The sequence below is a fragment of the Pezoporus wallicus genome, unplaced genomic scaffold, assembly GCF_028554395.1.
Source record: "Pezoporus wallicus isolate ANWC-B61680 ecotype Strahan unplaced genomic scaffold, APGP_CSIRO_Pwel_v1 contig_4161, whole genome shotgun sequence".
NCBI lineage: Eukaryota > Metazoa > Chordata > Aves > Psittaciformes > Psittacidae > Pezoporus > Pezoporus wallicus.
In genome coordinates this window covers 1,381,925-1,407,723 of record NW_026639584.1, presented here as the reverse complement: position 1 = coordinate 1,407,723, position 25,799 = coordinate 1,381,925, and the positions used below count along the sequence as shown (strand labels likewise).

The following is a 25,799-nucleotide window of genomic DNA, read 5'->3' as shown; positions in this document are numbered from 1 at the left end:
CTGAACATGGCTTTATACAGAGTTAACCCTTCCAGTCCAAACTCTTACTGTCAGTAGCAGCTGGGAGGTATTACCCATTCTAGCTTGCATTTTAATGTTAGGTACTAATTTCAGACAAGTGTCTATCACTTGAACTTAAAGTGTGCAGCTGCAGCAGCCCCCAAATGATTATTTCCTCTGAGTGGCAGCCATTTGGCTCCTTTTCCTTTTTTATCTCTGTAGTATTTGTATGAGTACCCACAATATGATTCATTTCCCCTACCTCCAGCTGGCTGAAAGGTAGGTGTTGAGATGAGCTCTTACTCTAAGGCCCAGTTACAGTCAATGGGGAGTGATCCATCTCTCCAAATGAAAATCTGTCCATCAAAGAGAAAACGTGATAAATTGCTTACTGCTCTTCACTGGCTGCTCTTTAGACTCAATGCCTACATTTTTGATGGGCAAAACAGGAAAAATTAATCCCAAACAAAAAACTGATGTGATAGACTATGTCTGCGTCCCCACTCTGTGTTACCAGTGGTTAGTAAGTATGGAAATGCATCTCCTTGTCCCTGAGGTAGCTTCTGTCCTTGCTGCTTAATGTCACCATTGCTTTTCCTTCCCTCTCTTTAGAGCTGTGTCTAGCATTAGGCTTCAGGATCCTTCCTTTGTGACCAATACAGAGGAACTCTATTTTAGAGCTCCTGAGGAACTAGTGATTCAATTCAAACCCATTTCTCTCTGTCATTGCAAATGTAAGGTAGGATGCCTTGCTTAGGACCTCATTAGTAACTGCAGCAGCTACTAATAGAACTGCAGGGTTGTATGCTGGAGTGGCAGGCGGCTCCCTTGCATGTGTGTAGCAAAATCATTCTTTCAGGAGGCTGTTGAGTATTATCTGTTTGACTGGAATCATCCTAAATTTGGCACAGTTCAGCTGGGTTGGGTATTCAGGTTGTAACTGAAGTCACAGACTTCAATTTCCAAGCAATAAGAGCTACAAAACAACATGAAGGTGTGTAAGCTTTGAGAGGCTTCTTTTTTGGGGGGGGGGGGGGGAGGAACCACAACTTGACCTGGGTATCTTTAAAAATAAAAAAGTAAACTCAGTTAGGCATGCGATTTTAGTACAACAGAGGGCCTTTTTTATTTGTATTGAACACTACTAATGGGTTTATGTAGTTTCTGCTCAGTACCATGCTTATCACTTAGTGCTATGTGATTCTGCAGCTGTTTAGACCACTGGCTTGCTTGCTTTCTTACTTAGCAACTGCTTTATCAAAGCGGGAAGTCATTTCATCACAAGCACACGTTTGAAACTAGAAACACCTTGTAGATGTGATATGTTAGGCTCAGATAACGGATTTTTCTTGCCATTTCTGTGTGCCAAACTTCAGCCTGGTTTGGGTTGGAAGAGACCTTAAAGCTCATCCAGTGCCAGCTCCCTGCCACTGGCAGGGACACCTTTCACTAGAGCAGCTTGCTCCAAGCCCCTCTGTCCAACCTGGCCTTGAGCACTGCCAGGGATGGGGCAACCACAGCTTCTCTGGGCACCCTGTGCCAGGGCCTCAGCACCCACACAGTGCTCCAAGCTGCCTTCATCAGCAACACAACACCAGACAAAGAAGCAAGTCCTCCTGTGCACAAGCAGTAATTCTCCAACACGTCCTTCTGCTTGACACTTTGACTTTCAACTTGGCTCTTCCATTTGTCTTTAATGTCTGCAACCTTATTACCTCCACTATAAGGTGTGCTCCAGCCTTCTTTATTTGCTGCCTCAACTGCAGTGACTCGAAATGTGTCAGTCCGTGGGATTTCTACATGTGGAGGGTGATGCTGCAGACTTCATCAGACTTGGATTCGTAACTTTTCCTAGTAATGTAGTAGCTCCTAAACCAGCAAAATGGATGTGGTTACTGCCTGGTGAGGCACAAAGGTCTGGGCCTCAGGAAAACATTTTTCTAACCTAGCATCTCATGGTTTTGGTAAATAATCTTAGATGTCTTGAAAAGAGCACATACTGCAGCAAGCCCCACATACCAGTGCGGGAAGTGAGATTTCAGGTTGCCATTTCTTGACTGAATGCAAAACTGCTAAATGTTTCCATTTGGATGAGAATTTTCCTCCACATAGTTTTGCCAGGGACACAGTGGGATTTATTCATGTTGGTGTAAGGAAGTTAACTGCGCTAATGACTAATGCTCCCCGCGAGGATTTGGAAATACCTGTCACGGAAATCCATTTAGAATTACAATTTTTCTGCCATATGTAGAGCGCAAAGGAAATAAGGCTGTTTGTTGCAGGGAGATGGTTTGCTGTGTTGTATGCTTGCACTTACTTTCATTGAAATAAAGATCAACAAAACTCTTGCTGTTCTGAGCAGTGTCTTGCAGTGTACTCTGGATCCACGATGGTTACGTTATTCTTTTATGTCATCTGTAAGGGTTGGCTACAACTTTTATTTGCTACAGGCACGGGATTGAATTTTTTGGTTGTTAGTGTTTTTAAACTGTATCACAATGCAAGTTTATTATAGGAGAGGCCCTGGGGCAATAGCCCTCCTTCTCCTGGCACATACAGAGCCTGGGAGATGTATTTTTATTCAATGAGTGACAATTCATAAGCAGAATGAATAAAAATCCAAAAAATGGTGTTCCTGTAGGTGCATAACTTTAGAGGACAAGAAGCAGCACTGAGGTGATCTGATTTCTGAGACGAGAAAGGGCAGAGAGGTCCTGGTACCCATGGAAGCATTTTACGGAGTGTTCACCCCATCCCATGTTTCCTGAGGGCTTTGGCTGGACAAAATCCAAGCCCAGTTCTTGTGCTTCTGGCATACACCAGCCGCAGCTGGGTTATCTTCTCCAGAGGGTCTACAAAGCAGTGCTACATCTGTCTGGCCCAGCTGGGCAAGCTTTGCAGGAGGAAACCCTGGAAGGCTCCTGGCGTGCCTGAGTGCTTCTTGCCAAGTGATCCTGTCCTCTTCTCCTACTCTTTGGAATGCTTTGTGGTTCTGTAACTGAGAGCACAGGGAAACCTATGGGGAGTGCAGCCCCTGGGACAGTCAGACACATTGTCAAACTGAACTTACGGAGAGCACCTGCTTACACCAACTTTTTGCTGCTGTCAGTGAGAAGGAAAGGCTCTGCGCTATGGGACACCCCGTGTGTCTGGCACTGTGCTGCTGCTTGTCTGCTGCTGTTGAATCAACAGATTTCCTTGAGAGTGGAGTTAACACAGTGTCTTGGTGAAACGTTTCCAGTGTAACTGCAACCTCTATCAGAACGTCCTCTCCAGTTCAGTATTGTCCATAAAGAGATCATTTTTCCATATCTTCTTTCCGCTTAAACCCTTTGTTTTCTGTGCTCGGTCTTGGGAGGCGCTCAGCTCTGCAGCCCTGCTCTGACAATGTGTGTGTGCAGAGAGGGCGGATAAAGTACCAGCGCTTCAACACACTCACAGTGTGCAGCTGGGCTTCCCCGACTTCCACAGGGTTTTCTGGAGAATTTCATCGAGACTGCCACTCTTCCCTTGGGGGTTGTCTCAGTAGCATTACAAGCTCCGTGCAGCACAGGTTCAGGGCTTCCAGGGCACCAACTTGATATCCACTCCCTAAGCACAGTGTAAACGGTTGGCAACCCGTCCCTAACCACATCTAGGATGTTATTAGAAAGCATTTGCATTAACAAGCATCTGCAAGACGGAGAGGAACAGCCCATGACTGAAACCCTGGCAGAAGTCCTCCAGCTCCAGGCTGGAATCAGCTCCCCAAGTGCCCAGGGCTTTGGGTCCCCTAGGGGAACACAGACCAACCAGGCTTTGGGGCAGCTTTAAAGTTTGGTGTCCATATCGAATGCTTTCAGTCCTCACTTGAGGTGGAGTAATGGAGTTTGAAAGCTGACATGGGGGTTAGAACTCACATGAGAGAAACTTACTAGTAGAGGGGAGTGTGCACTGCTTTCATTGTGCTGCTCTCACTCCTTCCTCTTAATCACGAGCACTGTTGTTCAGAGACCACTGTCATCCTAATTACCTGCAATTAGGAGTGGAAATGACTATGCAGCTAATTGCTATTGCTCTACAAATGTATTGCTTTTTTTCTAAAGTCATTTTGGAATCCTGGGCAGCAAAACAAATTTTTCTGCCTTCTCCATTGATGAAAAATGGAAAACCAGCCCTGTTCAGGAGTGCGTAAGAAATGATCACTCTTCAGTTGCAGCATATAGTCCTTGAAGTTAATCATATTTGAAAATGTTACCTAGATGCAAGCTGTTATTTCCTAACCTACAGCAGAGTGTACAGCAATGTCACTGTGCCTGCTGAATATGTGAAATGTCTGTAGGTTGTTGCCCTTCTGCAAATGAGGGCAAATGAAGCAGCTTTAGGGTGAACCATTTTAGCACCTCTTAGCAACTTCGTTTCCATTTTCAGGCTTTTAAAGGGCTCCAGGAATGAGCACGTTTATCTCAGGGCTGGTTTTCTGTCCGCCCTCCCTTCCTCTGCCTTCATCCAGGTGCTTCCAGTAGCTGCCGGCTTTGCCGTGCAGGTCCCTATGAGTTGGTTGGACATTTGTTGCCACTTCTTTATGGTGCAGAGCTTAGGTGAAGGAATGGGTTACACAGATCTCTGTTACAGACTGCAACCCAATGAACTACACTGTTTTATTCAAGAGTGCTGTTCACCTACTTCAAGGTGCCTCCTTCAACCTCATCTTTACCTTTGCAGCTACATTGTGCACCTCTTTAAGTCTTGCTCAGCTCACCTTTCTTTGTCCTCCCACCCCAACAAGTTTTTATTAATTCTTTGCTTGTCTTGCAGAAGCCAAGAATTATGCCATTGCTTTTGATGAAGAATCCCACTTTCCCAGTTATTTCCATGCACCACTTCTAAAGATTATTGAAAGATTTTGTAGTAGCCATTAATTCTTCCTAGTCCATCCTCCATGTTTTACAGAGTGATTTTGGAGAGATGAATGTGCTTCAGTTTAGTGTCAATGCACCCTTTTACTGTTTTCTGTGCTGAAATATAGGCTAATGGCTGAGGTAATGCTACCCAGTTCCAGCAGTTTCATTCCCTGCTAGGCAGGGGCTTACTGTAGGAACCCTAATTGCTTACACTGTTTTTAAGACTAGAAAGTAAGTCACATTAATCACTTTTTGCAGGTAGTTTCAAAGTTATAAACCATTAATCAATAAAGGTGAGAGAAAAGCCTGGGGCCTTTGAGGGACAAGTAATTCATTCATTACTGTGAACAAATTCCATACAAGGAATGAATCAATGTCATAACTTGCTAGCAATGTATTGCATATTGTCCCACATAATCTAGTGCAGAACAGATTGGTATTTCTTTCATGTGGTACCTGAAAAATAATTGTCCTTCCTCCAGTGAAATCCTGTTTGATATTTTCTGCAGAAGAGAATGTAAAACACTGAGAGGGTCCAATGCTGCCCTTCCCTGGGCTTGCTCAAGTCACAGCCCCCCTGCCAGCATCTCACCCTCTACCTAAATCCTGTATTGATGACAGCTTTACAGAATGTGCTACAGAATGGCAGCCTGAGTCACAAATACCCACAGCAAGATAAGTGCATTGCATATCACAGAAAGGATTGAATCCAATTAATGCATATAGCAATTATTGAGAAAGCAAGAAGGGAGTACCAGGTGTGCCTGCTAGGATGCACAGAAACCATTCACTGTACAGTGTTACGAAAGTCTGTCAAACTCTTTTGAATACAGATCTCAGTTAATCTCAGTTATCTGTTCCCAGGCAGCTGTGCAGAGTGGCTGGGCTCACCTGCACTAATAAAGGACTTCCTGAGGCTTAAGATGGCAAGCTGATTCATAAATAATTTGTTCATATTTAAGTCTTTAGAGCCTGTCCTTTAACTTTTACAGTTACCCACAGCCAGGCCCAATACCAGGAATTGCATGAGCTTTACTGATGGCATCTCTGCAGACAACATCTCTGTATTTCAAAATTTGTCATGAATCCAAATTGTTTAACAAAGATAATAAAAAAAAAATCCAAAAATATTGGATTTAAAAATGTGTTGAAGCACAGCAGATGGTTCTTAAACATCTCTTTCTACATGTCTCTTAATCTATGGTGGGCTTTGTGCTTTGTTACATGTAGGCAGTGATGTCCAGCCAGGTTTGAGAACTTGGTGACCATCTTGTTGCATGCCATGTAAGAGGGTTTGGCATTTGATTCGCCTAAAACTGAGGTCTTCCTGGACTTGTGGTTAGACTCTGTATTGGTTTTAGCAGGGCCCAAGCTTGTCAATAAAACACAAACTTTGGAGTTGGCAGTGGAAGCTGAGCTGTGTTGTGGGCATCAGCAGGGTTAACGGCTGCCTGGCACTGCTGGGGCTCGCCCTCCCTCCCAGCAACTCTTCTTTCAGCAGCTCGGTGCTTTGCACTCTGCAAGGTACCTCTGATCTCTTAAAACTACGTCTGAGCGGTTTCCAGCTCTGGCTGAAGGGATAAAATACTTTGTGCTATTTATTAGTCTGAGTAGCAGCAACAAATCAAGGACTGTAGCTAATAATCACAAAAGGTATTAAGGGGACAGTGAGCATCAAGTACAACTTGCAAGGGCCTTTAGATGTCAAGTAATTGTAGCTGAGTTTCTGCTGGGGTTTTCTTGCCTTGTGTAATCACTGAGATAAGGATAGGGTTAGTGCACAGTGGTTTTGGCATGAGATAAGCAATGAGTTATTTGTATTGGCTTATATCCAAGAGCAGCTGAATAATACTGAACTATCCTATCCTTCATTCGAACTCCACACCAGCTATGTTAGTACTGAGGACCATCACGTACTATCTGTCAGTACTAGTGCTCAAGCTGGTAGGGGATGCTGCTAGTTGCAGCTGATCCAGGAGAATGTCCTCCTGCCCCCCAGCAAGGGGCATGCTGTCCAAGATGTTTGATGTGGAATATGTGACTGTGCAGAGACAGCCTTAGACATTCTTCTTGTTGTCTTCAAGTATTTCCTCTGTGTTTCAGTTCTCCTTGGTAAAATAGCAATATTATTTAGCTGCCATTTGCTGTTCTGCTTTCTAAGGTACTGCTATCTTATTAGGTCAGGGAATTCAATAAGGAATAGAAAGATTAAAATAGATCAAATGAAAAGCATACTTTGTAGGGAGGAAGGTTTAACTGTAGGGAGATGTCAGAACATACAGAACAGTTTAATACTTAGGTGTGGGGCAAAGGCATAAATGTCTGATTTGAAACACCACCAGGATGTCTGCAGGGCAAATAGAGGTTATTCTGTGTGCAGGCACAAGCTTGTTAGCATGACTCCAGGTATAGCAGAGAATTAGAGGGGGGTGTGCTCTGGGGGAACCCCTGGAAGGCTCTGGCAAGCACATGCTGTTGCCTGGGTCCTTACTGTTGCTGTTATCCTCATCAGTGCTGCCATACTAAAGCCACGGGAGGGATGGGCACCTTCACCTGCTGTGCAGCCATACCTGCAGTGCCCTGTGAGGTGGTTTTACTGCACTTGTGTGAAGGGAGACCCTGCCAGCCATGCCGGGGTCAGACCTGGGCTTTGTCTTGTGAGGCTGTAGCCAGAGAGACCTCCTTTGAACTAGCTGTTCCTGTGCCACTGTATTATCCCTGGCCTCTTCCTTGTTCTTCCCCAGTTGTGTGACCCTTGTGACACCAAGTGACTGACTCTAGCAGAGAGCATGTCCCCAGGGAAGCAGCTATTCACTACATTGTGTGAGTTTAACAACCCCTTGGTCTGTTCATCTTCTAACTGCTTTTGTTAATACAAACCAAAAAGGTAAATTGTTCATCAGACGAAGGTCAATAGTTGGTCTGTCTGTCCTTTGGGTCCGTACTTTGAGCAGGAGCCATAGAAGGTCCATATCCCACATTTGGCGATGGGTTGCTGTTTCTGAAAGGACATAGACCACCACGTGTTGCTCGAGCTCTGCTGAATACCTATCACCAATCTCTGATGCCCACACACCTTTCACAGCCATTTGAGTTGTTATTTTCATAGTGGTTGCTGTGCTGTAGTTGGGGTTTCAATATTCAGACCAGAGGCTGAGGAGGGAAGAGGAGCAATCACTCCTGCTGGCACACGTTCCTGAGTGACCGTGCTGAAGCGGTGAATGGAACTTTTAAGTGCCTAAGTTTACATAAATTCCTCACATGGTAAAATTACCAAGTTTTTCATGGTAATATTAATAGCAGAGGTTACTGCAGATGACAGCAAATTAGATAAGGCAGTGTCCCCGATGTTTACTGCCTGACACTCAATTAGTTTCGGCTTTAATATTTCACTTGATTAAAGAGTGGTGTTCAAAATCTCTGCAGTGCCCCATACTTATAGCTTCTTCCAAAAAACCTAAAAGCAGGCTTGGGCTACAGATGGAACACTGACATTCACATATGTGCAACCATCACCTTGGGAAGAACTGAGGAGTTGCACTGATTGGGAGTTACCACCTTTGCAAATCATGGGCAGGGCAGGGGCAGGGAGAAGTCACAACATTTCTGTTGGTTCAGAGACCAAAGCCTGATTTGTAAATGTGCACCCCAAGAGCGTTCAGCTAAGGGAGGTCAGCAAAAAGGCGAGTTCATCAAATCCCTTTCCATAACATTTCAGATATGGGACTTTGTGGTGGTGGCTTGGGGTTTATTGGACCTTGTTTTCTCTTGCTTGTTGTGGCAGGGAGAAGCAAGGGTTTTTTTGTTTACTGAAGCTGATTTAATGAAAATTCTTGTCAATACAAAAGCCAGAGTAGCAAGAAACTTTCATCCTCAGATGCTAAGTTGATGAAAGACACACAATGAGCACTGCAAAATGCTTACTGAGAAGGCCCAGACAACCAGGAAACATAAAGAATTCTCTTTTGTATTGGGTCAGCTGTTGGATGACATTTGTGATGCACCAGAAGCAGACTGGTTGCTACCTCTCAGGCCTCAGTGTCCGAGGAAACTGCTGTGTATGATGGGAAGACACCCCCTTACAGTGAAACCATCTCTCTTAAAGCTATAGAATACTAGAGCTTTGTGGAGCCAGTAGGAAGGTATCCAAAGTGGGTTTAGGAAGACAGGGAAGGCAGGAGCCAGCCAGGTACAGTGTCTCAGAGCAGGAGCCCTGATTTTCTGTGTGGTTAACATCCGCAACAACAGCTTCCATGGATGTGTGACTGTTCGGCTTCAAGATTCAGAGCTCATTTTGTAATGCTTGTATTTGTGCCACAGTCTGCAAGTTGTGCCATGCAGGCATAGCCCTGATCTCTAGGTGTAAGGGTAGGCTGAGAGTGATCACCTGAGAGTGATATCAGTGCTGCTTTGCTAGGAATTGTCAGCTCTTTTCCCTTGCCTACTCTTGCTCAGACCCAGGCTGGCCTATCCCCTCATCCCCGTTGTAATTACCCCTTAATTTGATGAAAATTTCATTTTCAAACTTGTTCTCACAACATGGCCAGGGCTAGTTAAGTGACAGCAGCAGAGCTCCGTTGCACACAGCTCATTTGGAGAGCGTGAGTTCTTGCAGCAGGAAGAGGTGAATGCGTTGCACAGAGCCTTTCAGGGCTGCTTGAGCTTTGCTGAGACATTGACTGAAGAAAAAGGTTTACAGTGGAGTTCCCCCTTGTCTGCTTTTTGGTTTGGTTGGTTAGTTTTGTTTGGTTTGCTGATGCTTTGCTTTTGACAAAGGATTTAAATACTTGGTCATTGTTTGAATGGAGAGAAGCCAGTTTTATTTTACCAGGAGAAGGCAGTACGTGATCCCAGACCAAACCCAAGAACATCAGTTTGTGAATAATTCATATTTTATTCCTGTGGGCCTCGTTCCCACACAGACACTGGCTGTTCTGCTTCTTGAGACATACAAATTGCACAGAAGGGCTCAGGTAAAACCATATTTCCTCATGTTTTCCTGCCAAAAGTCTGCTCCCATTAAAGCTTGAAAAGCACCACCAGTACAGAAAGGAAAGCCTCCTTTGGGTTTTGGAGGGGTTTTGTTATTGCCCTCAGTGAACACCTGGTTGTTACGAATTGCTTTGGTTCAGCATGAGCTGCTGTAGCATCAGAGGAGCAATCAGCAGAAGTCACACTGCATTTGCCACGGCACGTGAAGCAGTTGATGTGTCTCATGGCTAATGCAGACACAGGATGATGTCTGCATTAGCCATGAGACACATGCAACCTTTTCGTAGTTCTTATTGGACTGAAATTAGTGAAATTGATAGGATGGGAAAAACAGATATCAATCCCTTTGTTTTGCTGAAATTTAAAAGGAACCAAATAGAGATTTCAGTGTGTTGAGAGCAGGGAAGTTTATATTCATGACCTAAATTCTTGTGAGTTTTCTTGTTAATTGATGAATGATTTATTTGCATATACATTTTCCCTGTATGAAAAGAATTACAAAGGCTTGTCTGGATTTATAGGGGACTGGTAGATCATCTATCTCTGCTACTAAATACTACAGTTCTTAGCTAGCGTGATTTTCTCGGCTGAACGGGTATTCTGCTTCTCTCTAAAGTCCTGGCCAGCATCAGCTGCAGACAGCATGATTCTGCTTACACAGATTAAAGCAGAATGCTCCTTCATTTTGTTCCTTCTTAGGAACCAGAATGGTAGGTTGTGCAGGCTTAGTTTCATGAAATCAACCTAGATAACATCAGTTAAGATATGATGTTACACACTCCATAGATTGGTCCCATATTGACTTAAGCAGATCCATTTATTCATCAGATTTATTTAACTACAACAAAAAAGTATATAAAAGACCTGCTGAAATGGGTTTTTTTTTGAAAATGGATAATGATAATAGTAACTAAAGGGTTCTAACAAATGTTCTGGGACCTTTGGGCCTGTTTGATGCTTGCTGCGGGTCACTGCAGTGCAACGGGCAGTGGGTACCTTTGACTATTTGCCTTGTGCCTTTCTCCAACTCAGAGCTCTTTGGCCATCCCCTGGGACCAGCTCAGCTCTGGTGCTGCCATTCAGGGTGAATGTGTTGGGGAAAAAGACTGTACTTCTTCCTAAAGACAAACACCAAGGGGAAAGATTATGATTCTTATTCCTTTTGCATTGTGAGATGGTGACACTGAGGCTTGAAAAAGGTGGGCAGTAGCTCTGAAGTCCTGCAGACATTGCAGTCCATGCGCAGGTAGATGGACCAAAGAAACCTGTAACCAATAGAGAAGACGTGGGGATTGTCCTGGTTTCAGCTGTAACAGTTATTTTTCTCCTGCCCTCTTACAGCTGAAAGCAGGACAGGGATGAGAGCTGGCTGTGGAAGGGCTTGACTTCCAGAGCCATGTGTGTGCACTAGGAGGAGAGAGCAGTGCTCGGTGGGTTGCAGCAGTGAGTGTAACCCTTTGGGCAGCCCATTGTTATGACTGCTGCTCATATCTGACTGTGAGGCTTGGGTCAGCCACGTGGAACAAGCAAGTGGAAAGGAAGCTGCTGTGTTGCAGGTTCACCTCCTTGGAGAGGCCCAGACAGATCTAACGCTGTACTAATAGCCCTTGGAAAATGCCATCAGGAAAGCAGAGCTTGACATTACGGCGTTTTGTAAAGTTATCTATAGCTAAGGAGCAAGAAACAGCAGCTAAATCCTTCTTGATGTTGTTCTTAGGTGGAATGATAGAGCCACCTCCTTGCAGCATGGGAGGAATGAAGTGGCCTGGTGTGCCTGTCTCACTCCCTGTGCCAGGTATTTGCACATCAAGAAAAGCTTCACACTGCTAAGATCACTCGTGCCCATGATGCTGACCTCCTCTAGTACCAAGGTGACAGTAAGGGCAGTCCCGGGGCAATGCAGGAGTTAGCCTGGCAGTCAGAGGATGTGTTGCTGAGTCCTTGCCCTCCAAACAATAACACCCAGGAGCTGGTACCAAATGAAGCTGGTAGCTGTGGCTTCTGCAAACCACCAAGCTTGTGGGGGCGGCAGTGTGGAGAGACTCTCGATAAGTTTTTGCTTGCATATTTTTAAGAATGGTGCAAATTTATTTGTCAGATATCATTTTTGAGCACAATCCCCTCTGCAAAGCTTTCTGGTGTTCAGCTTCTAGCATCTGTGAACAGGCTGTATTTGAGGAGCTGAGGTGGTCTTTATCAAATGCATTCACTAGTGCCTTTTGGATTTCAGGCCAGCTTGACTTGGTCTCACTTAGGACAAGCTGTGCAAAAGGTGAAATCTGGATTAGAAGAAATGCATGTAAATGTCAGCATAATATATTTTATTTTTCTTTAAAGTTTTATTGGGTACTTTCATTTTTCCTGGCTTGAGGACACTGGCTATGTTTGCTACTTGGTGCGGTTACAGAAAAACATGTGAATGTGATTTCAGACAGACTTTCAGCCCTTGGCCTTACGGTATTTTAATGCCTTTTCAGAGCCATTCCAATCCATAGATTTACACTGGGATCTATAAGTTCAAGTCTCATTGATTTCAGTGACAGATGCATGAGTGCGCCTGTGAACTGAATGAGAAATAAGGGGCTTCAGCTATGGGCAGAGGGGAGATGTCCTTGTTTCCCTGACTGCTTGATTCATATCTGCAACTCATTCTTCCAGAGAAGTGAAAAAAGACCCTGCTTATTACATGAGTAGATGCAACGTTATAACTAAGCATCCTGCTCCAGACAGTACACTGTAAGCTGCTGCTTACGTCCTGTGGCACCTGCCTTTGCCACACTCCATAAAGCACTCGCTGCGGAGGTTGCTCTGGAGTAGCTGGGAGTAAAGGGATTGCTCAGCCTCATTTGCTTCCTTGTCTCCAGGTGCATTAAAAGCTTGATTATGAAACCTCAGGAAAATGTGTTTTGGGAAATCATCTTGCGTGTGAAAAAGTCCATCTGTGGGCTAGGAGCTGGGTTTCACAAGTGTCAATCTGCCCCCATCTATCTCAGAGCCTTAAGATTAACAGCAACATGCTTGCAGCCATGAACATGCCTCCTCCCAGGGAGCACAGATCTGTATGCCTAGGCTGTTCATCCTCTTCAGTCCAAAGGAGGTTCTATTATACTGGGTGAATTGCCTTCGAAACACAGGGAGGTTCTGTAACATTGCTAATTGTTCAAATCCTCACTGTAGGGGTGACCTGATCGGCTTGCATGGCTTTTAAATAATTCATGACTTAGCACTGGGCTGTGATCTTCACCAGAAACAAAGATTTTTATGTAACAGTTCTTACAGGTCTGTGTTAATTGTGGTGACTCTCTTTGTTGTCAGTGGGTTTTGTGGTGTTTGATCCTTAAAATCCTTTACCTCTGGTTTCTTTCTGGGACTTTTGGATTCAACAATATTGCCAGGAATGCCTGCGGAGAGGAGTTCTCTAGGACTGGGCTCATCTTGCTTTGGGAGGTGAAGCACATCTGGCCCCTGGACACCGAGGGTGATGCTGTTGCCACTGTACCCTTGCACTTCCGTGCATCTCTACATAAGGCAAACAACAGTTTGCAGCAACTTCCTTAGTAAACCCACTGCAGTCAAATTATTTACATCTGTCTTCTGCTGTACCTGTTGAAAAGTGCACTCCAAGCCTATCAGGTAAAGAGATGAGAATTTTTATTGTGACAGAGGGTCCACAAGGGTGTTTTGGTGACATTGAGGCTGCTGTAGCAGGATGGGCTCTTTGTGAGACCGAGATGGATGTGAAAGAGGGACTGAAGGAAAGAAGAGATGGGTGCTACAAAACCAGAGCTTACTGACTGGTAATGTGCTTTATATGAGATTGTCATAGCCCCCAACATGTTGTGTGAGGGGTGGAAGGTGCATCTACAGATTAGGTGAATATTATCACTTAAAACTATCAACCAGATAAGGACAGGAAAGTCAAGATCCAGAGCTGAGCACCTCAAACCCACATGCTTGGTCAGTGAGAGCAGCAGAGAAGGGAAACCCAAGGGTAGAGTAAACAATCCTTGGGATTCTGTTTTATTTGCACTCACTCATTCCTTCTCTTAATAGAATAACTAAAGCAACCTTTACCTGAAATATTAAGCCCTAAAGATTTGCTGCCACAGTAAATATTACACTTGAATTGATTAGGTGCACTTGAGAAATCAAGCCACATTCTTGATAGAGGAGCAGTGCATATTTTCAATGTTTATCATGCTGTATTAGGTGTTTAATTAAAAAGACGTTCCCAGAGGATTAGCCAGCTTCGTGTTGATGGCAGAAGCAGATCTGTTAGCAATTTTTGGCAGGTAATTATAATGTGGAACCGGATGGCTTGAGCTGAATATTTTATGGTAGCAGCTCTAGTTGGAATGAAGAGAAATATAATCACTCCTTTTGCTAGGGGGAAAACAAATCAAACAAGTACCCACACCTGTTTGCTTCCGCACGTTTGTTATCTTGGCAAATTAGGAAGGAATTAGTGTGGATATTACCCCGATTACCGGGCTGAGCTCCGCAGCAGGGAGTGCGGGAGCTGGCTGATGGTTCTCACTGCAAACACCTGCTCCCACGTGCTCCCTGGGGAGCTGGGGGGATTTGATTCCCATTGTCTGCTCTTATGTTAGATTAAGGTGGATCAGCAGGACAGGATGTAGCTCGGTCTGTGAGAAGTAAAGCATGGCTGGGAAAGAAAAGCATCTTCCCCTTCTTAGGCAGCGTGCTGCCTGTCTGGGTGCGATTTTCAAGAGCCTTCCTGACATCAGCAGAGGCTTTACCAACGTAACCACCATCCACTGATCCCTGTGACACCCCTGTGGTTGAGCAAACTTGGCCCTTGCCAATGTTTGTTGAGCTTAATACCATGTGTGGCAGCAGGTAGATGGTGTGAGAAGAGACAAGCAACAATTTGGAGAGTGGAGCAGGTGTGGAGCTGGCTTGTTTCTGAGACAGCCTCGGCCCAGAGTCCTCACCGCCAAGCTGCTCCTGCACGAGGGCTGCCCTGGCAGGTTGTTCAGCACATGGCATGTGGCACATGCCACATCCATGGTGCTCAAAAAGCTGCAAAGGAATATGTCTTACTGGGTCAGATCATTGACTGAGTCCAGCAGCAATCCCCTGCTGGTTGCACAGGAGAGCAGGACCTGCTTGGCTGTGCTGCAAAGCACTGCTGTAGTCTAAGGACTCTCCCAGGCTGGAGAGAGGCATTTGCAAATACAGCATTTACTTAAGGCAGCTCTATCTAATCACTCAGTGACTCCTTGGAAATGAGGGAGCTGGAGAGAAAGATGGGAGAACTCAACCCTGCATTGGCAGGTTTGTTTCCTGACCATGCCCAGGGTGAGTGCAGTGGTGGGAGCTACCAAACCCAGGACTCGGCTGCTGGAGCCAACCATGACCAATGGCAGGAGTGCTTAGAGAAGCCCTGAAACATTGGGCTCAGCATTTTATAGGCATCAGGCTGAATGAGCTGATATAGGAAGGAGAAAACAGATGGGAGAAAGCATTTATGAAGCAGCTGCTTGTTAACCAATAATTTGGTACATTTCCTTCAGTTCTTTTCATTAAGCCACAGTATGTGGATGTCTCATTTTCTGCGGGATGCATTGAATGTTCAAAAGACTCTGCTATAATTACACAAATGCTGAAGGAGCAGAGATATGCACTGTGTCAGGAATAGTTCTCTCTCTTTGTGTTTTGGAATACAACAGCCCGATACAGCACCGTTCTTTTATACCCATCCCTTCTGTCTGAATTCTTTAACAGTTAACAGGGCCATGAGATGAACTGATGGTTTGCAGGGAATGTGGTTTAAATCTGAGAACTCCCTATAGAGGGTTTGGTTTCAGGTCTTGGACCCATTGATGACTGCTTGATGTGGTAACCCAAGATTTACCAATGGATAGAACAAAACTTGCTAGATTGTCTGTTATCTCTGTTATGGGAGAGAATCTGAGCTTTCATTCTGACAATAGCCAGATTATGGTTATGAAGAATTATGTGCTTATATATGTGGTTATCTTCATGTGGTGTTATGAAATGTTTGTTATGTGTGGTTATGAAGACTAGCTGTGTGGTCACATCTTCTCTGCACTAACCTGAGACCCCTCGCACCTGCAGTTAACAAATACAGGGCTGAATTTCTGTAAGAACTCAAAATGAGAACACTTCTTTTCCTGACTTGTTGCACAGTTTGTTAATGATGTTGTGTTAATGATATGTAAATGACTCAAACCTGTAACTGTTGCCTGTCCTCTTCAAGTTCCTCACCAAAAGGCAAGCTAGCTCTGCCAAGGATCTGTGCCCTGGGACTAGCAGGGAGAAGCCACATCATGCAGAACACATCCAACCTGGAGTGGGAAGGTGAGCCCAGCTTGGCTGTGCTTGCCTGGCCCAGGAGCAGGGCATGAGGTGCTATGAAGCTCCAGTTCTTATTCGTGGTCTTCTAAATTCTCCTGTAGGGTATTTGGTCTACACCAAGGCAGCAGAAGGGAGCATCCCTCCCAGCATTAGTGGTTAATAAAAGCAGTTCTTTTAGATACCGTGCAGACAGAGATCAGGTGCTGATGAGAAGAGGTGCTTTGAGACACTCTTAAGTGGGGAGGAATTATAGTGGTTTCCAGGCAGAAAGGACTTTTGTATGACGAGACAAAATGGACCATCTTTCAATATGCAGCCACGGTAAGACAACATCTCTGCATGTCTGAAGTTTCCATAGTGTGAATTAAGGCCTCAGGTACTCAGTCTGCCTGTGGGAAGCTCACATGTTTTTCAAATTGAGGTGAAAAGAAATCCAGATCCTTACAGGCAGAGTAGGTGCTGCCTGGCAAGTGACCTGCCAGGCACCCTGGCTCTTCAATTGCCCTGGCATCGGCTGGAAAGGGAAACCTGAGCTGTTGTAACTTTGTGCCTACTTGCTTTTCCAGCAAAATTCCCAGACTATTTCATTCCTTCTGTGGTTTTTGGTTTTAGAGTCAAAGGGAGAAATACTTCACTGCTAGCAACTGTTATTAAGATGAATACAGTCTTATGAACCTGTGATGACTTCTACAAATTAAGCACTATATGGAGGGTCTTTTTAACCTTCTAGCACGGTGAACTTCAGAAATGGATTTTGGCTATTTCTGGAACTTTTAATGATATTAATGTCAGCAAATGTAACCTTCATGTGATTAATCATTAGCTTCTTTTTCATCTTGGTCATTAACCTTGCTAGGTTTTAAAGACTGTTAAGCAGCCTGAGGATGCAGTATCCACTTGTGGCAACCAAGTCCCATGCTTGTGTTGCACCCAGAGAAAACAGGATGGCTCCAGCTCTTCAGCAAGCTCTGCTCTGCACAGGAGAGTGGCTTTTACAGCTCAGGTTGTCTTTGCTGCCCAAACACACGTCGTTTCATCTCCTCTGTCAGTGCTGGCAGCCCACCCAACTCCGCTGCCTCATTGTGCCTTGCTCTCCTGAGCTGGGAGCAGGGATCTGCAGCCTCATCCCAGGCAGTGTTTCTGCATTCAGAGCAGTGGGAGGTTTGCCTGTGAAAAAGGCTCTGTCTCCTAAGGAATGCAATTACAATTGATCAGGCTGAAAGGGAGATGTGTGCTTTGAGTTTAGCTTTTCATGCCGGTACTGTTATCTGCCGAATTCATGAACTCCGCAGTGCAGCTCAGGGTGCTTTAAAAATTAAATGGAATTGACTGAAAACCAAAACCTAAGTACACATGAGTGTTATTTACCTCCAGTACTCCCTATAATTCTTAGTCTGGAGCTAAAGCAGCAGCAGTAAGTTTTCCTACCATCTCTGGATAAGTCTTCTGTATTAAAATGTAGGTTGATTGTATCTGCATTTCCTTGAAGAATGGCAGGATCCGCTGCAAAAGGGCTGGGCCCAGCGCAGAGGAGTTGCTGGTGGCAGGGCAGGAGCTGGCACTCAGGAGAGATGAGGTTTGTCTGACGGCCATGCCAGCCTGTGCCAGGTTGGCAAGCTGCTTGGGCTGTGTGCTGCAGGGGCAGGTATCAACAGAGCTTTGCTTTCTGCCACAACATTAGTACAACATTTATCGCACAAAGTCTCTAATGGTGTCTGATGATGGAGCTTTTCTTTTCAATGGGGTACTTGGTAGTACTCCTCTGGCTGCTGCTTATATATTACTAGTTTTCATGGCATCTACGACTATCTTTGAAGCTCTTCTCATGTTTTCCCCAACAGATCAAATGAACGGGACTGAGCTGGAATGTACAGAAGTTGCTAAGGAGGGGTGAAGGAGAGGCACGTAGAAAGGTGTATCTCCCGGAAGACTCATTTCTAGAGGAAATCGGGCCCATTTTCCTCTTCCTTTCTGGTCATTTGCAATGTCTAAACCCTGAAAGGTGGATATTTCCAAGGTGGGAACATGCAGCCAAAGAATGGGGGCTGAGCCTCAATTTTCCCCATCCCACCTGTCAGGCTGCAGGGAAGCGCAGCAGCTGAACAGCACTACCTGGGAGCTGGTGGGGCTGGAGGTGGTGGAGACCTCCACTGTGCTGATACAAAAAGAGTGTAAAAATTACTCTGTCAAGCTATGCAAGCCCTGAATTAATTAGTCCTGAAGTAGTTCTGAGTAGAGGAGGAAAGAAAAATGTTGGTTGTCCTTTCTTAAAAGGGTTGGACTTCTTTTCCATGGATGTCCCAATGGCCTTCTAAAAGACGAGACATTTCCAATAGCCAGTGCTGACTCAACACCAGAGTTGTCTGTAACAAAAGAATCATCATTAATACAATAGCAAACTGCGAAACATCTCTGTAGTGCCAGTTTATAGCTCTGAACAAAGTGGAGAAAGGTGGTCCATATGGAAGGTACCAACACAGCCATGCTACATGGCAATTTGGGGAAATCTATGTCTCCAACTGCCATTTAAGAGGAAAGCTCTTCCTGTAAAAGAAGTAAGAGCTTTAATAAGCATTAAGAAAATTAGTGTGATGAAAATTAAGCTCACCAAGGGAAAAAAGGAACTCCTTAACAGGAGCATCTCTGAGTCTCAGTGAATTTCTTCATCAGGTCTGTCAAATGGCCACTTCCTTCTGGTTTATCCAGTTGGGAAAGTGGTTGGAGGAAGGATGCTGCATGCTCCCACCCCAAACAGCTCTGCCGTCTGTTCAGAGCGGAGATGCACAGATCATGGCTCTTGCAGGCAGCAACAGAAGAAGGGCTCTGTGTCTCCTTTCAAATACTTCTCTCCACTGAGATTTTAGAGAAAGAAGCATGAATTATTGCAGAAAGGCACTCTGCAGGCAGGGAAACCTTTAGCTCCCACCATGTTAGCTGCTGCTCTGCTACACTGGGCACGGGTTTGAAATGTAATGTGATTTTAATAGAAAGCCAGCTAAAAGCAAGAAAGTAGCAGTGACGGTATCAGGAGTTTACAAGCCACATTGGCCCTAATCTGTACAAAAATGAATCCCCAGTAACCTGGTTGACACAAAGGTCCTGCTCCTCTTACTCCAGCTGCTGTAGCTATTGGGGCTGAGTGCAGTATTGTTCTACACAGCCCATTTTTCCTCTAAAACTTGAATACATAAAGCAGTGAATGCAGCCCCAGGCAGATATTCTGCAGTACGTGCAGAATGCACCCATACTTCCTCCTCTCTTCCTTCCTATTTCTGCACAGGGAAAACATCCTCTGCCCGGTCCTCACAGGAGCAACCTTGGTCCAAAGGTGGCAAAGGGCTTGAATGCTCAGTGCATCACCCTGTCCTTTCACTTTCCATGTATGGAGGAGGGCCTCATTAGCATCCTTGGGCCTGACAACCACAGGTGGAAGGAGGCAGGACCGATTTATTCTGCCGCTCAGGTGAAGAGAAAAGCCAGGACACCAGCTAGATCTTAAGGCCAAGTCTGCGAGAGTGCTGCAAGTGTTAATGTGGGACTTCATAGGTGTGTGCAGAACAGAGAACTAAATGGCCGTGTACAATTTTCCATATAGGATATTTTCAAAAGAAAGCTAGTGATGCTCAGATTACCTGACTGTGGTGTGTGTTCTAATCCTCTGCTGCTTCAGCTGCCAAGCCAAAGATGCATAGGCAAAGAAGCAGGATTTTAGGTCCTAACCACCTTGGCAGAAGGTATCAGAGAATAATTAGAGGAGTGCAGCCCTGTGCTGGTTGTCCTTCTATGATTTCCCCACATACTGGCAGCCTTTCTCCAAATGGGGAGAACAGTGGTGTGCAGCCTGTCCTTTCCAGAGCTGGTTCCCCATTCCCCACAGCAGTGGCTGCATTTTGGAAGCCTGCTGTAGCCAGGCAGGAGAGCTTGAGTTCTAGGTGAACTCAAAAAGTTTGTATTTTTAGCCAGTAGTTAAGGTAACACAACTCTGACTAGTGACAGTGAACATTTGACACACTACAGACGCTGCCAGAAATGGCTGTGCAACATCACCCAATGCTAACAAATATCAGCAAGTACCACGTATCAGCAAGTACCACGTGTTACTGTGATCCTCTCTAACAGCCATGGCAGGCTTTCTGGAGATGGGATTGGGAATATCAAATATTGATCTGTATCTTTCACTACTCTCTTGGTGGCTTTGGTACTCTCTGTCTGTTATCTACTCCTGACTTTATTTAGCCCATTTTTGTAGCTTTAAAAAACATGTTGGGTTTGCTAAGTATGTCTGATTCCTCTTCTACCTTTTAAAGAATTTACTGGACTGCAGAGTATTACTTCAATTCAGAGAGATTTTTGCTAGTATCCTTTTTTGAATTACATGTACAAGGCTAATGGATCATTTCAGATAAATGTAGATTGCAAATGGAATAGCACAGCTGATGGCCTTCTAGGCAAACACATGGGTATGGATGATGGGTTACTACTCTGTCTTAAGATAAACAGAGCAAGTTTTCACTTGGTTTTAGCTCATAAGGCTCCATTAGGAGAAGGGCAAGCTCACAGTAAGTAAAGCAAAAAGAATCAATATGACTCTGGGAATAGGACTTTTTCAGAAAGAATGAACTTATTATCCTTGAAATAATTATTTTGATAGACTCCCTGTGGCCTACTGAAGATGTGTTTGGGTTTGCATTCATGTGGCTGAGTCGGGTAGATATCCATCAGCCCTGATTAAACACGTCATCTGTAGTTGTCTTTGCAGGTGCCAAAGCCCATCAACTTTTAATGCAGTTGATTATTAAGGAGCTTTTGATGTGTTCATGCTTCTCCTGGGCTGAGCAATGAAATGCCCATAACATTTAATGCAGTAGCTTGACATTTAAATGTCAGTTAAAAGCCTTTTCTTGAGCTGGAACCGTTTCCAGCGGGACGGGTGTTTCATTATGGGGATGGCCTCACAAATAGCTCAATAATGTGACTGTGATTTCAGGTCCTGGCCACAGTTTTGTTCTACATAGAGAGAATTTCAAACTAATTATTCCCAGGCCCCATATAACTTGCGGAGCTGGTGATGACAGCTACGTGTACAGGCAGCGGGGCAGACACAAGGAAGCTTTGACTGACTGCACTGGAAAACCACATGCTCTTAGGAAATATTGCCAGGAATAATTGTGAAAATGACATTTATTTTCCAAACACTTCAATTGCTATTGAGGAAAAATCTGTTCAGAAATAATAAAGGACCACAGCATTTTATGCTGTGACCATAGGGTAAATCTCCTTAGCGACCACAGACCATAAATGTCCTGTGTGTGCTGGCTCTGTTTTATCTTTTGAAGGTTGTTCCTGAGGCAAATGCAGGGCAGAAGGGGATGGTAGAGGAGGGCCACCAACCAACATGGTCGGTCTTAGTGCTTAAGCACAGGAGGCTGCATTGCAATGGGTCTTGCAGCAGGGCTTGTCACATCCTTTGTGCCAGTGGTTCCTCTTTGGGCAGTGCCCCACAGCTGCTCTGAGCAGTTTTCTGCTACAGAGAGAGGCAATGATCCTCATTCCTCTTTCTCTTATGTACTAAACCAGTTCCAGCTCCATTGCAGGGGAATGGCAGTAGAGCCAAGAGCAGAAGTTGCCCTTCTTGTCTTCCACTCAGCAGCATTCTCTTTACATTGTAATGATTACAAATCACCCTATTCATGAGGCTTTAAATTAATCAATAGTGTATGCACATTTGGTGGGGGACAAGTGATGTCATCTGTCTTTTTCAAGTCTGATATTATAATGCTAGATGTGGTACTGACAGTTTGAAATCTTTTATAAATGAATTAAATTGCTTTGTAACATCTGAAAAGAATAGGCTGGTCTTGATGAAAACTGTTCCTTTCTGAGATAATAAATGAAGTGATGATACAATTGTTAAGTTCATTTATTAGGGTTTGGAATCAAATTTAGAAAGACAAAAGTTAACCATAAAGTCCTGTTTCTAACAATTGTATCATCTCAGGACAATCTTGGATTCCCTTTCCATAGCTGGGTTGTGTTGAGAAGAAGCCTGATATAAAATGACAGCTAAAGCAGGCAAAATAAGGAAAATAACCCAGAACTTTAAAAAACTGCTTTGCCTGAAGTTCACTTTGAGTGAACTACTTCAATAGGTCAGCTTGTCCAGCTGTACACTTGGGTGAGAGACTGCTTCTGTTCCTTGCTGTAGTAATGGTGCTGCCGGGCCATTTTGATTGGTTGTTGAGGGCTACAGTCAGTTATAGAATCACAGAATAGTTAGGGTTGGAAAGGACCTTAAGATCATCCAGTTCCAACCCCCCTGCCATGGGCAGGGACACCTCACACTAAACCCTGGCACCCAAGGTTCTGCCTAACCTGGCCTTGAACACTGCCAGGGATGGAGCATTCACAACCTCCCTGGGCAACCCATTCCAGTGCCTCACCACCCTTACAGTAAAGAACTTCTTCCTTATATCCAATCTAAACTTCCCCTGTTTAAGTTTTAACCCATTACCCCTTGTCCTATCACTACAGTCCCTAATGAAGAGTCCCTCCCCAGCACCCCTATAGGACCCCTTCAGATACTGGAAGGCTGCTCTGAGGTCTCCACGCAGCCTTCTCTTCTCCAGGCTGAACAGCCCCAACTTCCTCAGCCTGTCTTCATACAGGAGGTGCTCCAGTCCCTGATCATCCTCGTGGCCTCCTCTGGACTTGTTCCAGCAGTTCCATGTCCTTTTTATGTTGAGGACACCAGAACTGCACACAATGCTCCAGGTGAGGTCTCACAAGAGCAGAGTAGAGGGGCAGGATCACCTCCTTCAACCTGCTGGTCACGCTCCTTTTGATGCAGCCCAGGATACGGTTGGTTTCTGGGCTGTGAGTGCACACTGAAGCCGGCTCATGTTCATTTTCTCATCCACCAACACCCCCAAGTCCTTCTCCTCAGGGCTGCTCTGAATCCCTTCTCTGCCCAACCTGTAGCTGTGCCTGGGATTGCTCCCACCCAGGTGGAGGACCCTGCACTTGGCATAAGTGAATACTTTGTAAGGTTGGCATCAGCCCACCTCACAAGCCTGTCAGGGGTCACTTCTCATTGGGTATTATCTAATGTTAAAGGTACATTTCTAAAGGCTGTTTCTTTCTGCTTACTGAAAGGGAGCCTCAGAAAATAGAACAGACGGTTCCTTAGAGTTTCAGGCTGCCCATCCATAAATGCCTGCTAGCACAGGACTGAGAATCCTCCTCACCCTGACTCAAAAATGCCTCCAAAAAAGACCCAATTTATTTGTGCCTCCCAGGGAGAAATGCCATCTGTTCTTCTTTAAAACTGATTTGTGTGAGGAAATACGTGCAAAGTCATTGCAAGTCAGAGGTGTTGGGTGCTCCAGGGAGCAAAGAGATGCCCCCTTCATTTTGACTGCACAAGCATGCTCCACTATGTAGTCTCTGCTTAGGTAGTCTCACAGATAAATTCCACACAAATCAAGGTAATTGTGATGTAAGAATGGTCTATTTGAGACCACAACCATGTGAGATTTCAAAGTACACACCTTGTCTTACTCATACAGTTGTTCTTTTTTATTATCTCCTCTACTGATTAGCATGGCAAAGTATGAAATAGGTTCTTTCTTTTCAAGCTATGCCAACCATTGACTTTCTTCTGCTCACCAAGGAAATAAATCCTCTGGATTATTAGTTTAGGTTTGAAAGGGGTGGTTGTTTTTCATTTTGTTAAGCTATCTCAGTGTCATGTCAAATTGAACTTGCTGGTTTATATTGGATCCTAAGACATGGTTGTATCCTAGGAATGATTGCAGAAGGTGAAGGGTATTTCTCCTTTCCTTTGCAAATCTTTCTATGTATAGGACAGTGTTCACTCAATATTAAATCAAGATCTGCTGAATAAAATTGCCTTAAGAGATAAGCTGTTAGCATGAGGCTGAGGGGAAGGAAAGGAAGGAGTGGTCTAAAAGTTTGAGCTCAAGTCTGGAAAGAGCGAGCTTGGATTTCTCTTTGTGTTTCATTTATTTATTGTTACACCTGTGCAGTCCTTTTCAACACTGCCACAGCTGTTGAATGGGATCAGTATTCAAGGCCAGCTGATCAATACTTCAAGGCCAGGTTGGATGGGACTTGAACAACCTGCTCTAGTGGAAGGTGCCCCTGCCCATGGCAGGGGTTGGAACTGCATGAGCTTTAAATAAAGTCCCTTCCAACCCAGACCAGTCTGGGATTCCATAATATTCACCCTGTTCTCAGTGACAGTGCAAGTAAGTCTTCTTTTCTTTCCCATATTATATTTTGCAAAAGCACTATTAAAATATAGCTATTCACACTGTGAAATCTATGCTAAACAAATGCAGATCACTATCCTAAAGGCAATTCAAAGGAACACCGGGTACTGTAGACTTTTTAATCATCTTCTTGTTACTTTTGCCATTAGCAACAATAATTAGGACCATTAGCAACAACTGTGTGTGGTTTTAATTTGGCAATATTACTGCTGTGAGGGTCAGCATGCAGTATTTAGCAATACAGGACTGACTGCATTGAAAGAGAGCCAGGAGGTTTTAGCATTCAAATTAATTTTGTGTTGGGATGAAATTGAAATTGAGATGCTCTGTAGTATGGTTAGATCTATAAAATGCAGAGCAGGGCAGTGGGCAGAGCAGGCAGCTGTACTGTGAACATGGGTAAGAAACTGGTTCTGCTTGACCTGCCCCAGGATTTGCCCTGTTGTCACCTTGATCCTGGCTAAGGGTGCAGGTCAGCCATCAAGCCAGCGAGCAGCACCTTGATTCTGATGTAATTCAGGAGCAGACCTAGTAATGGCAATCCAAGAGTTCATCCAGTTGTATTCCAATAACTGGAATTGGAGTAAAACAAGGAGCAAGAAAGCATTTTGCTGCAAATATCTTGCATTATTAATGGAGTTCAGAAGTATGCACAGAATTTGCACCTCTGGGCTACAACTAAACCTTGGTTCTGAGCCCATCCCTCCTCATCAGATAACTTATTTCTCTGCTATTGAGGTTTGAGATTTTCAACCGAATTTAGCTCAAAAGCAGTCAAAATACCAGGTGCTTCAGAAGCAGATGCTGTCAAAATCAAGACTTTTGAGACTGCCTTCTGGCTCTACCCATCACCTGCAGGTGGAAGGGGAAGTCTGTGAAACTTTTTCTAGTTCCCCTCTAAAACCTATTGCCTTGCTCTTTAGCTCATTCATTCCTGGTTCCCCATGCTGTTCAGTAATCATTTTTAAAGGTTAGGGTTAGCTGTATTAATTCATTCTGCAGAAATAATCTTAGCTAAATCAGAAGTGTAGAAGTTGTGAGCAGTGACTGGGCTGGTGAGGCAGGTGATCTTGGTGCTCTCTGAAGAGAGGCAGCGCTATACAACTCCCCATCCCACCTCCCTTGAGCACCTATTTTCATAGGAGATGAATCACTTGCTCTTCCTCTCCTTTGGATGACTCACAGGCACTAGCAAAGGGTTTGAATGCCAGATATCCTGGTTAAGCGCATCCCTGGAAGCTCCTTTAGAAACAGGTCTTTTCAGAGACCAGCTCGCTTGGCTTGCTTTGGA

At 44.6% G+C, this 25,799-nt stretch overlaps 1 protein-coding gene across 6 annotated transcripts in view; it reads left to right on the top strand.

Moving 5' to 3' along the window:
* The window catches only part of KCNIP1 (potassium voltage-gated channel interacting protein 1), a 398,295-nt gene that overhangs the window by 173,163 nt on the left and 199,333 nt on the right, over positions 1–25,799 (top strand). Inside the window, exon 2 of one of the 6 annotated variants that reach the window (XM_057415104.1) lies at positions 7,628–7,706. The exons of 4 other annotated variants lie outside the window; for them this stretch is intronic. In XM_057415104.1, coding sequence (XP_057271087.1) covers positions 7,673–7,706 — 34 coding nt within the window. In that variant the 5' untranslated portion in view covers positions 7,628–7,672. Of the gene's footprint in view, positions 1–7,627; positions 7,707–25,799 lie in introns of those variants that run through there. One more of the 6 variants, XM_057415105.1, reaches the window with a different exon arrangement.